The 12,901-nt window shown below is 39.5% G+C and overlaps 1 protein-coding gene across 1 annotated transcript in view; it reads right to left on the reverse strand.

Annotated features, from left to right (window-relative positions):
• The window catches only part of LOC115432942 (CLIP-associating protein 1-B-like), a 97,109-nt gene that overhangs the window by 17,420 nt on the left and 66,788 nt on the right, over positions 1-12,901 (reverse strand). The window contains 9 exon segments of the mRNA XM_030154055.1: positions 795-901; positions 992-1,144; positions 4,706-4,928; positions 5,914-6,077; positions 6,176-6,178; positions 8,552-8,615; positions 11,367-11,614; positions 12,490-12,513; positions 12,607-12,704. Coding sequence (XP_030009915.1) covers positions 795-901; positions 992-1,144; positions 4,706-4,928; positions 5,914-6,077; positions 6,176-6,178; positions 8,552-8,615; positions 11,367-11,614; positions 12,490-12,513; positions 12,607-12,704 — 1,084 coding nt within the window.

Consider the following 12,901-nt stretch of genomic DNA (forward strand, 5'->3'; position numbering starts at 1 on the left):
ACACACACCAGTTCTATAACACACACACCAGTTCTATAACACACACCAGTTCTATAACACACACCAGTTCTATAACACACACACCAGTTCTATAACACACACACCAGTTCTATAACACACACACCAGTTCTATAACACACACACCAGTTCTATAACACACACACCAGTTCTATAACACACACACCAGTTCTGTAACACACACACCAGTTCTATAACACACACACCAGTTCTATAATACACACACCAGTTCTATAACACACACACCAGTTCTGTAACACACACACCAGTTCTATAACACACACACCAGTTCTATAATACACACACCAGTTCTGTAACACACACACCAGTTCTGTAACACACACACCAGTTCTATAACACACACACCAGTTCTGTAACACACACACCAGTTCTATAACACACACACCAGTTCTATAACACACACACCAGCTGTAGAACAGGTTCTGTGTGTGTTCCAGTCCTGTGGTCTGGATGCACATCAGTCTAACTATAGAAGTGGGCGGGACTTTCGCTGTAGGAGAACTCAACTCATCCAATCACAGTCTAGATATGACTTCTATCAGTGACCAATAGGAACTAGACTGAAATCTGGAACCATTTGCATGTTAGAAGTCATAAGAATATGGACCAGTAGAAGGAAAAGAACATTTAGAATATTTATAAAAAATCCTCAAAAATGTTCATTTTTTTGTCAAACCTGTGAACAAACTTTGTAGACATTGTCCTAAGGAAGACACCTGTAAAAATGTGGTGGTGGTGGGGGTGGGGGGTGTTACCTGGGAGACAGTCCTCCGTGGGAGCAGTTGGTGGGGGAGGTCAGTGGGCTGCCACGGCTGCTCGGCGGCCGAGGGGGCGTCCGACCCAAAGCGGTGCCGGACGACGCCTGCGGACGGAGAAAACACAGCTTCCACTGAATACACGACGTGGGGACCGTTCACAGAACACAGTGAAGAGGGAGGGGTGTGTGTGTTACCATGGAGACGCCGCTGTGGGCGGCGGCGTTCCTCAGGTGGTTGTGGAGCAGCTTGGTGGTCCCGTCCTGGAAGGTTTTGGGCAGAGCGCCGAGCAGCATGGTGAACTCTGGAGTGTTGAGCTCAAACAGGGCGATCAGAACCACCTGAGCCGCCTGCACACACACACACACACACACACACACACACACACACACACACAATACAGACACACAACACACAATACAGACACACAACACACACACACACACACAATACAGACACACAACACACACACACACAACACAGACACACAACACACACAATACAGACACACAACACACACACACACACACACAATACAGACACACAACACACACACACACACACAATACAGACACACAACACACACACACACACACACAATACAGACACACAACACACACAATACAGACACACAACACACACACACGCAAAACAGACACACAACACACACACACACAATGCAGACACACAACACACACACACACACGCAAAACAGACACACAACACACACACACACAATGCAGACACACAACACACACACACACACACAATACAGACACACACACACACACACACACATACAACACAGACACACACACACACAGACACACAAAAACACACGCACACACATACAGACACACACAAACACAATACAGACACACAACACACACACACACACACACACACAGCACACATACACACACACACAGACACACAACACACACAAACACAATACAGGCACACAACACACACACAGCACACACATACACATACACACACATACACACGCACACACACACACACACACACACACACAAACACAAAACAGACACACAACATACACACACACACAACACAGACACACACACACAACAGACGCACAACACACACAAACACAATACAGGCACACAACACACACACACACACACACACACGCACACACACACACAGACACATACACACACAAACACAATACAGACACACAACACACACAACACAGACACACACACACAACAGACGCACAACACACACACACACACACACAACACAGATGCACACACACACACAACAGACGCACAACAGGGACACACTTGTAAAGCGTCTCTCAGAACAGGAACAGTTGCAGTTAAAACAGTACTGTTAGAAAACTGGAGCTGTCCATCAGCTGTAAGCTTGGATTAATACATGGGTGTCAAACATACGGCCTGTGGACCACAACTGGTCCAACAGAGGGTCCAACAGAGGGACCAACAGAGGGTCCAACAGAGGGTCCAACAGAGGGACCAACAGAGGGACCAACAGAGGGTCCAACAGAGGGTCCAACAGAGGGTCCAACAGAGGGACCAACAGAGGGTCCAACAGAGGGACCAACAGAGGGTCCAACAGAGGGTCCAACAGAGGGTCCAACAGAGGGTCCAACAGAGGGACCAACAGAGGGTCCAACAGAGGGACCAACAGAGGGACCAACAGAGAGACCAATGAGCCCCCGGGAGGAATTTATAAAGGGAAAAAATGACACTGTGTCAAACTGGTTTGACTGGTTTTCTGGAAGAGATGAAGAGATGGATGGATGGATGACGAACACACAGATGGACAGACAGACGGATGGACAGACAGATGGATGGATGGACAGACAGATGGATGAACAGACAGACAGATGGACAGACAGATGTTTGGGCTGTTTCTACTTGTGTGTTTGCTGTTAAATTCATGCAGACTTTGTTGGAGAACATCAGTTCGACGTTTTCGAGGTGTTAGTGCAGAGCGAACTCAGCATGGAAGCACAGACCGGACTGTTTTAGAGTCGGGGTAAACGGTTGCAGCCTCATCAGTTTAGGAGGCGTTAAAAAGCATAGCCTGCTGCTCCTCGGGGTGGGGGTGGGGGTGTTAGAGGAGGTTATTCATTCAGACATGCCGTCGGCTGGAGCCTCTACCTGCTTACACCTCTCCTCCAGGTTGCCCTCCCCAGGCAGAGAGGCCACGGTGCTGGGTCGGCTGGAGAACTCCTCCCCCCCTGCCGCCGCCCAGCTATGGAGGGTCTGGGGGGGGGGGGGGGGGGGGGGGGGGGTGGTCAACAGAGACGACGGTGATTGGTGATTGGGCAGGAAATGAAAATGAAAACAAAACTTGGGAGCGTGAGATGGATAAAAAGAGAACAATTTAAAAACTCCAAAGTTTAAAACAACAAGGAGAGGTTTTTGTGTTTCAGTCTGTGGAGTCGAACTACGGAACGGACTGAAGACATACAAACATCAGCCACTTTACAAAGAGCTTTGGAATCTGTGGACAGAAGTCTGGACATGTTGAGTTCAGGTGTTTCTTTTCTAACAGGTCAGAATATAGTTTTATATTATGGGATAGATATCATTGCATTGGTTCGTTTGGGTTCAGTTTTTAGCTTTGCTTCCAAAATGCCTCAGATGCTTTGGACTTCCTGACTCTCAGCACTGATTTTGTTTTGTTTTTTATCCATGACTATGATTTAATTTATAACATATTTTTCGAGCTCTGACTGTAAATAATAATTTTCTTCCACAGCGAACCATCAATTAACCCAGGAATAAGTGAGGTTTATGTCAAATCCTCATGAATAGGACATCTTACATCTGTAGACATGATGTCCATCCTTGTTAAGTTACCCACAGGAATAAGGGGAACTGTACTGGTCCAAGGACCGAGCCTTGAGGAACTCCATGACTAACTGTGGCGCACAGATTCATAAAACTGTCTTAACGGGAGATTTCGATTCCTAAGTGAAATATGGACAAAGTAGACAGTTAGTTGTCTTATATTACACCATCATTAGCTATTTATCATTATTACTACTTTATTATTTGTTGTTTCTACTGGTAATTTCTAATTACCTTTTTTTTTCACTTCAGTTTCTACAGTTTTTATTGTTACTATTTTCTTGTAGTATTCCTTATATGCATTCGTTTTTGTGCTGCTATTGGAACCTGAATTTCCCTGATGGCTCTGACCAAAGGATTAATGAAGTTCTATCTAATCTAGTTTGGTCTAGTCTAGTCATATCTAATCTAATATAATCTAGTCACATCTAATCTAGTCATATCTAGTCTAATCTAATCTAGTCATATCTAATCTAATCTAGTCATGTGTAATCTAATCTAATCATATCAATCTAATCATTTATCATCTAATCTAGTCATATCTAATTTAATCTAATCATATCTAGTCTAATTGAATCTAATCTAGTCATATATAATCTAATCTAATCATATCTAGTCTAATCTAATCATATATAATCTAATCTAGTCATATCTAATCTAATCTAATCTAGTCATATCAAATCTAATCTAATCTAGTCACACCTAATCTAATCCAGTCATATATAATTTAATCTAATCTAATCATATCTAATCTAATCTAATCATGCCTAATTCAACTTAGTCTAATCTAATCTGTCCTAATCTAGTCATGTCTAATCTATTCTAGTCTAGTCAAATCTAATGTAATCTAATCTAGTCTAATCTAATCATATCTAATATAATGTAATCACATCTAATCTAATCTAGTCATTTCTAATCTAATCTAATCTAGTTTAACCTAATCTAGTCATATCTAATCTAATCTAGTCTAGTTGAGTCTAATCTAATTTAATCTGAAACTGAACTGAATTGAGTCCACCACCATGTGAGTGGAGGCGGGTTTGGAGGCGGGGTCGTTGGTACCTTGCGGACGTCGGAGCTCTTGGGTTCTGTGGTCCAGGTGATGATGCGTGACACGGCGAGGCGGGTCTCGCTGGAGTTGACGAAGTCTGCGGGGTCCATCTGTCGGGCCAGGGCGTGGATGTAGCGCAGGATGGCCACCTTCACCTTCAGGTTGGGCGTCTGCGTCTGGTCCACGATGAAGCGCATCAGGATGTTGAACTGCTGCTCGAAGGGGAACGACTCTCTGCGCCCAGGAACCGACAGGAGACAGTTCACGGATCAGTGTCTGTGATTGGCTCTAGTACAAATGCTAACATCTGATTGGCTCTGTGGAAACAGACCAACCCATATTTCGTGCCACAGTACTGTGACAGCAGACACTGCCAAAATAATAACCTAACATAATAAAAAAAAGAATTAGAACACTAAATTATTCCTCTTTCTTTTAGTGTAAAAAGTTAAATTAAATGGCAGTGTTTACATTTACAAACTATTGTTTCACAAATAATGTGGATAAGTTGAAATCATATGAACAGACTGAAACGTCTTCATAGAAGTTGGTGTAATCAGACCGATATTCTGTTCTGTTGTTACATGTTATGTATCTGTAGATCCACTGTGATAAACATGTCCATGATAAACAGTTGAGCCCACATGGAGCTGCAGCACACATCTGAGCTCATGTTTGTTGTTTTTGGTGTTTATTTTGTTAAATGTTCTTCAGCTTTTGCTTCATTTTTGTTGTATTTGGTGTTCATTTAGTTAATTTTCTTCAGCATTTGCTTCGTTTTTGGTGTTTATTTTGTTAATTTTCTTAAATTTCTTTGATAATATGCTTCATTTTTGTTGTTTTTGGTGTTTATTTGGTTAATTATCTTCAATTTCCATCATTATTTGCCTTATTTTTGTCCTTGGTGTTTATTTTGTTAATTTTCTTCAGCTTTTGCTTCATTTTTGTCATTTTTGGTGTTTATTTTGTTAATTTTCTTCAGCATTTGCTTCATTTTTGTGTTTATTTTGTTAAACAACTCTAGATTTTTCCTCTTTCTTTCAGTGTAAAAAGTAAAATTAAATGGCAACATTTACACTTACAAACTACTCTTTTACAAATAATGTGATGTTTGCCGTATTTGTAGATCCGCTGTGATAAACGTGTCCATGCTACACAGTTGAGCCCAGATGGCGCTGCAGCACACATGCGTTCAAGCCCAGACCCAGACTCTGCTGACCTGGTAACGTCCAGAGCCTTCTGGACCTTGGCCTGGACGGAGCCCAGCAGGTCGGCGCCCATCTTCTTCAGCAGCTGAGTGAGGAGGACGAAGAGCCAGTCCTGAAGGTCGTCTCTGTGCAGGACGATGAAGTCCACCAGCGTCTCCAGGAACATGCTGAAGACCTGCTCCGCAAAAACGAAAAGCAGACCCGCGACGTCAGCCGTTTGGAGAGAGAGGAGCGTGAGAGGACGGGTGGATGAGACGCTGAGGGGACACTTACTCTCTGAGGTTTGTTAGAGTCCACAGCCGTGAGGAGCCATGCAACGAAAGAAGAGTGGGTGAGTGGGTGAGCGCACACATGCACAGGTTAGAAAACAGCACAACTGGAACCACCCAGGCAACACATGTCTGAAGAAAAACCAGGAGGAACCCCAGGAAAGACCACCCACCAACACACACACACACACACACACACACACACACACACATAAAAGACACTAGAGGTTATTCAGTGTCAGTTCATCATCTGACATAAAACCAGATTAAAACAACAGTTCCAGTGTCTCTGTACGTCCGATGAATGTGTGAGGTTCTCAGGTTCTGTCTGTGTTCCAGTCCTGTGGTCTGGACGAAGGAGATCAATCTAACTATACAAGTGGGCGGGACTTCCACTGGAGGAGAACTCAACTCATCCAATCACAGTCCAGATATGACTTCTATCAGTGACCAATAGGAACTAGACTGATACCTGGAACCATTTACATGTTAGAAACCAGCAGAACATGGACTGGAGATTGTTTATTTAGTTTGTTTTCTTTAATTTCCTTCATTATTTGCTTTATGTTCGTCCTTTTCTGTGTTTACTTTGTTAAATTTCTTCAGCGTTTGCTTCATTTTTGTCCTTTTTGGTGCTGATTTTGTTAATTTTCTTCTATCTCTTTCATAATTTGCTTCATTTTTGTCCTTTTTAATATTTACTTTAATTTTCTTCAGCATTTGCTTAATTTTTGTTGTTTTTGGTGTTTACTCTTAAATTTCTTAAGCATTTTCTTCATTTTTGTCCTTTCTGGCATTTATTTAGTTAACTTTCTTCAATTTCTTTCATAATTTCCTTCATACTTGTCCTTTCTGGCGTTTATTTAGTTAACTTTCTTCAATTTCTTTCATAATTTGCTTAATTTTTGTCTTTTTTGGTTTTAATTTAGATAATTTTCTTCAGCGTTTGCTTAATTTTTGTCCTTTTTGGTGTTTACTTTGTTCACTTTCTTCAATTTCTTTCATAATTTGCTTCATTTTAGTCTTCAATGGCATTTCTTTACTTCATTTTCGTCAATTTTGTTTCATAATTTGCTTCATTTTTGTTGTTTTTGGTGTTTAATTAACTTTCTTCAATTTCTTTCATAATTTGCTTCATATTTGTCCTTTTTGGTGTTTATTTTGTTAATTTTGTTCAGCGTTTGCTTTAATTTTATTGTTTTTGGCGTTTATTTAGTTAACTTTCTTCAATTTCTTTCATAATTTCCTTCATACTTGTCCTTTCTGGCGTTTATTTAGTTAACTTTCTTCAATTTCTTTCATAATTTGCTTAATTTTTGTCTTTTTTGGTTTTAATTTAGATAATTTTCTTCAGCATTTGCTTAATTTTTGTCCTTTTTGGTGTTTACTTTGTTCACTTTCTTCAATTTCTTTCATAATTTGCTTCATTTTAGTCTTCAATGGCGTTTCTTTACTTCATTTTCGTCAATTTTGTTTCATAATTTGCTTCATTTTTGTTGTTTTTGGTGTTTAACTTTCTTCAATTTCTTTCATAATTTGCTTCATATTTGTCCTTTTTGGTGTTTATTTTGTTAATTTTGTTCAGCGTTTGCTTTAATTTTATTGTTTTTGGCGTTTATTTAGTTAATTTTCTTCAATTTCCTTCATAATTTGCTTCAATTTTGTCCTGTTTGGTTTTTATCTTGTTAATTTTCCTCAGCATTTGCTTCAGTTTTGTTGTTTTTAGTGTTTATTTTGTTGATTTTCTTTACCATTTGCTTAATTTTTTTTTGTCATTTTTGCTGTTATTCTCTTAATTTTCCTCAATTTCAAAAGTCTATATATGACTTCTGTGACTGATCAATAGGAACTATATTGATATCTGGAACCATTTACATGTTTTAAACCATTCGAAGGAAAGGAACATTTGTAATATTCTTAAAATGTGTCAGTAATTCCTTTGTAGACACTGTCCCAATGAAGATACAGATGAAATGTAAAATGAATCCAACCAATAGTTTCGGTGAAGAAGAAGAAGAAGAAGAAGAAGAAGAAGAAGAAGAAGAAGAAGAGAAGAAGAAGAAGAAGAAGAAGAAGAAGAAGAAGAAGAAGAAGAAGAAGAAGAAGAAGAAGAAGAAGAAGAAGAAGAAGAAGAAGAAGAAGAAGAAGAAGAAGAAGAAGAAGAAGAAGAAGAAGAAGTGGTCGGGCTGTTTGTGTTCGACTCATTTCGTGAGTTCGACTAAAGCTCAGCCGTGTGTTTTTAATCATTTCCAGACGACGGAGAAGAAGTAGAGGATGAATGAGACACATGAGACACCGGACGGCAGGACCGGACGAGGCTGTCCTCAGACTTGTTCTGCTGTTTGGGTGTTTGTGGGTTCCGTTGTGTCCGGGCTCTTACTTTACTGTGGGGGTCCGCGAACATCCTGGTGAAGATCTCGCACAGCCTCTTCAGCTCCACACGGCTGACGGAGCAAAAACACAAGCACTCCATTAACACGGTAACACATTCACACATCCCTTCTTCAAACCCAGTTTTTTCTCCTCAGCTTCTGAAACCATGTGAGATGTTTGACGGTATTATTTTTATTTTATTGTTTTTATTTGGTAGTGGTTTATTGTTCTTATTTTCTGTTGTTTTTAATTGTATGGCTTTTTGTTTTTTTAATCTATTCTTCTATTTGGGTTTTAGTTGTTCTTCTGTACAGCACTGTTTTCTTTTTTGTACAGTTCTACGTCTTTTAATCTATTCTTGTATTTTATTCGTGTGTTTTGGTTGTATTTATTCTTCTGTACTGCACTTTGGTCCACTGCGCTTGTTTTAAAGCACTTTACAAATGAAGTTGGATTGGATTGGATATTCTTTTCAAATGGAAGGACTCATCACCTCCAACACACGACCTACGGATCAGAGACATCATGCTTCATATAGTTAGAAAAAATTAGGTGCACCCTAAATAACAAACAAACAAACAAACAAACAAATAAATAAGACTAAATAAGTAACAAATTTAACAAAATATAGCAGCTTCTTTTACACTATGTGGCATGGAACTGTAAATATATTTTAGTTGTTTATACTGTGATTGACCTGTTTATTTATTAATTTATTTTCTTTCCTTAAATGTACCAGAATGCACTGCCTTGACCGTCTTGTTATACCTGTTGTTTGTACTGCCCTTTTAAATAAATAAATAAATAATATAACAAATTTAACAAAATATGGCAGCTTCTTTTACACTATGTGGCTGGAACTGTAAATTCATTTTAGTTGTTTATATTGTGACTGACCTGTTTGTTTGTTTGTTTGTTTACTTTGTTGACTGTCTTGTTATGCGTGTTTTTTGTATTGCCCTTTTTTTTTTAACTAAATAACAAACAAACAAACAAATAAATAAATAACAAATTTAACAAAATATGGCAGCTTGTTTTACACTATGTGGCCTGGAACTGTAAATACATTTTAGGTGTTTATTTTGTGATTGACTTGTTTGTTTGTTTATTATTTTCTTTCCTTAAATGCACCAGAATGCACTGTCTTGACTGTCTTGTTATGTGTGTTGTTTGTATTGCCCTTTTAAATAAATAAATAAATAAATTATGGCAGCTTCTTTGACACTATGTGGCTGGAACTGTAAATCATCTCCATGAAGTGCTTAATAACTAGTATTAGAGTATGATCAAATGTGAGAAAACATCAGATTAGCAGCTTTAAAAATGCTTTTATTTCATAGTTCTCACACAGTTGATCAGTAAATGAATGTTTCTTTGCTTCTAAAATTAAACGCATGATGTCCAGCTGAGTGGACGTTTTTGTAACTCAGGTTCATAAAAAAATTCAATCGCATTGGTGTTTTTTTTTTTTTTTCCCATGCCTAAAGAGGAATAAAAGCACTCAGGAAAAAAAGTCTTGATTATGGTTCTCATAATTCATGCATGAAAGGGTTAATGCTTTTAAATGACTTGCAGAAACCCTGAAACATCAATATTTACTTTAAGTTTAATGTTAGATTTTTCGTCCTCAGTGAGATGTGAAGAAAGTAGGTCAGGGGTGTCAAACATGCGTCCCGGGGGCCAAATGCGGCCCGCCAACGGTCCCAATCTGACCCGTGGGATGAATTTACAAAGTGCGCTAATTCTACAGTCAAGGCTGTGGAACTCATTTTAGTTGCGGTTCCACATTCAGACCAATCTGATCTACAGTCAAATAATAACAGCAGAAGAACCGAAAAAAAAAAAAAAAAAAAAAAAAATGACTCCAGATTTTCTTCTCAGTTTGATTTGAAAAAAATAATATTACATTATGGCAATAAACAATGACAACTTCAAATTTTTGTCTTTGTTTTAGTGCAAAAAATAACATTAAATTATGAAAATATTTACATTTAAAAACTATCCTGTAACAATAAAATGTGAAAAACCGGAACAAATATGAACAACCTGAAATGTCTAAAGAAAATTCAGTCCAGTTTGAACTCTTTTCTTCCTGTTCCTCAGTGTTTAGTGTCTTTGTAGATCTGATCCAGAATGCACATGGACTAATGAGAAGTGGAGGCTGAAGACTGGGAAAATTGCACTTATTATCCTTAAGAAATTTCAGTTTTTTCAGGTTATTCACTCGTTTTTTTTTGTTTGGATAGTTTATAAAAGTAGGTATTTTCATAATTTAATGGGGTTTTTTGGCACTAAAACAAAGACAAAAATTTGGAGCTGTCATTATTTATAGGTTTCTTTGTTGTTATTTTACAACAGATTAAATTGGGCTGAATGTGGAACCTGAAAGAAAATGGCTTTGAGAGCCCTGAAGTAGATGATTAGTTTTGGTAGAAAATTATTATTTACAGTCAGAGCAGGTAAAATATTTAAGAAATTTAGAGGAAGAACATTTAAAATCAGAGTTATGGATTAAAAAAAATAAAATCAATGTTGAGAGAAATTCAGTCCAAACCATCTCTGAGTCATTTTGGAAACAAATATAACAAATTGAACCCAAACGAACCAATGCAATGATATGTATCCCATAATATAAAACTATATTCTGACATGAGTCCTTATTGTTTTGGATCCCAGACCCCTGTTAGAACAGAAACACCTGAACTCAACGTGTCCACAGACTTTTGTTACTAAACTGTTCTAACTCTGGCTCTGCTGGTCCGACCCGCTGCATGTGACCCCTGAACTCCCAGATCCAGACCCGGCCTCCGTCCCGGTCTCACCTGAGCGTCCTCTGTCCCTTCAGCAGGTTCTGCAGACCCAGAAGCCCCTCCTTCCTCTCGGACCAGTTGGCGCTGGCGCAGTGGTTCAGCACCTCCGCCACGTCCTCCGTCTGGCGCAGGAAGTGAGGCGCCACACCGCCGTTCCTGGAGCTGAACGAGCGCTCGGAGCACGCGCTGGAGGCGTCGCTGTTGGCGTCGTCGTCCGAGTACATGCCGGGGGACTCGTACCGCCGCCTCGCCGGCCTCCGCTGAGCGACAGGAGACAAAGAGGCGGGGTTTAGACACAGCGACGACGGCGGCACATTCACATGCAAAACTAGGCAGCTGACTCTACAGCAGGGGTGCCAAACATGCGGCCCGTGGACCAAAACCGGCCCAAGAACTGTAAAAATGACACTGAAGACATTAACAGTCAAAGACGTGGAATTCATTTTGAGTTCAGGTTCAACATTCAGACCAGTATGAGCTCAAGTGGACCAGACCAGGGAACAAAGAACAGAGAAAAAAGTGCAATTTCAAACTAAAGAATTTCAAACTGATTGGAGGGAAAACAGCTCGGACGAGGGAGTGGCTCCAACCAAGGTTCGAATAGTTTTGGATTGTTCATTACGGTTTAGTTTTATTTAATTTTGACTTTTTTTTCTCTAATTCAGTTTGTTTTAATTCGTTTTTAGAGCAGGTTTGCTAGTTTTTATTAGTTTTCATTTTTTTCTACATGCTTAGTTTTGGTTTGGTTTTAGTTCTATTCTATTCTATTTTATTCTATTCTATTTTATTCTGTTCTATTCTATTCTATTCTTTTCTTTTATTCTATTCTATTGTATTCTATTCTATTCTATTCTATTTTATTTATTCTGTTCTATTCTATTCTTTTCTTTTCTTTTATTGTATTCTATTCTGGTGTATTCTATTCTATTTTATTTTGTTCTGTTCTGTTCTATTCTATTCTTTTCTTTTCTTTTCTTCTATTCTATTCTATTCTACTGTAATTTGAATGACAGTGGATGCAGGAATGTGACACACATGGTCTCTAAAGGGTTAAAGTTCATGCAGTTCATGCGGTTCATGCAGTTCATGCGGTTCGTGCGGTTCGTGCGGTGACAGTGTTCAGGTTCGTTTGTACCTTACTCCTGGAGTCTCCTAAAAGCTGAAATGTACAACAACAGCACAGCAGACGTTACTCCACAGATGTGGGCCACAGCGTTACGTTCTGTTTCAGCTGAGCGCCGTCTTATCTTACCAGAGCGTCGGCGACGGCGGCCTCCACCTCGGTGCCGGTGTTGAGGATCCTCATGGCGTTGACGGAGGCGGAGATCCGAGCCTGATGGGACAGCCGGTCTGGAGGAGGACGTCAAACATGAGTCAAAACACGTGGAAACGCACCGCAGGGCAACGCAGGAGCAAGTCAAACTAAGGAGACCACAACACACTCCTCACAAAAACTAGGAAGAGGATCGAGTGTCTTTAGAAGAAATACAGTTATGAAACACACAATCAAAAATGATGGTTTCAAGATTTTTAAAGGTGCAGTATGT

The sequence above is a fragment of the Sphaeramia orbicularis genome, chromosome 2 (assembly GCF_902148855.1).
Source record: "Sphaeramia orbicularis chromosome 2, fSphaOr1.1, whole genome shotgun sequence".
In the NCBI taxonomy this organism is placed as follows: domain Eukaryota; kingdom Metazoa; phylum Chordata; class Actinopteri; order Kurtiformes; family Apogonidae; genus Sphaeramia; species Sphaeramia orbicularis.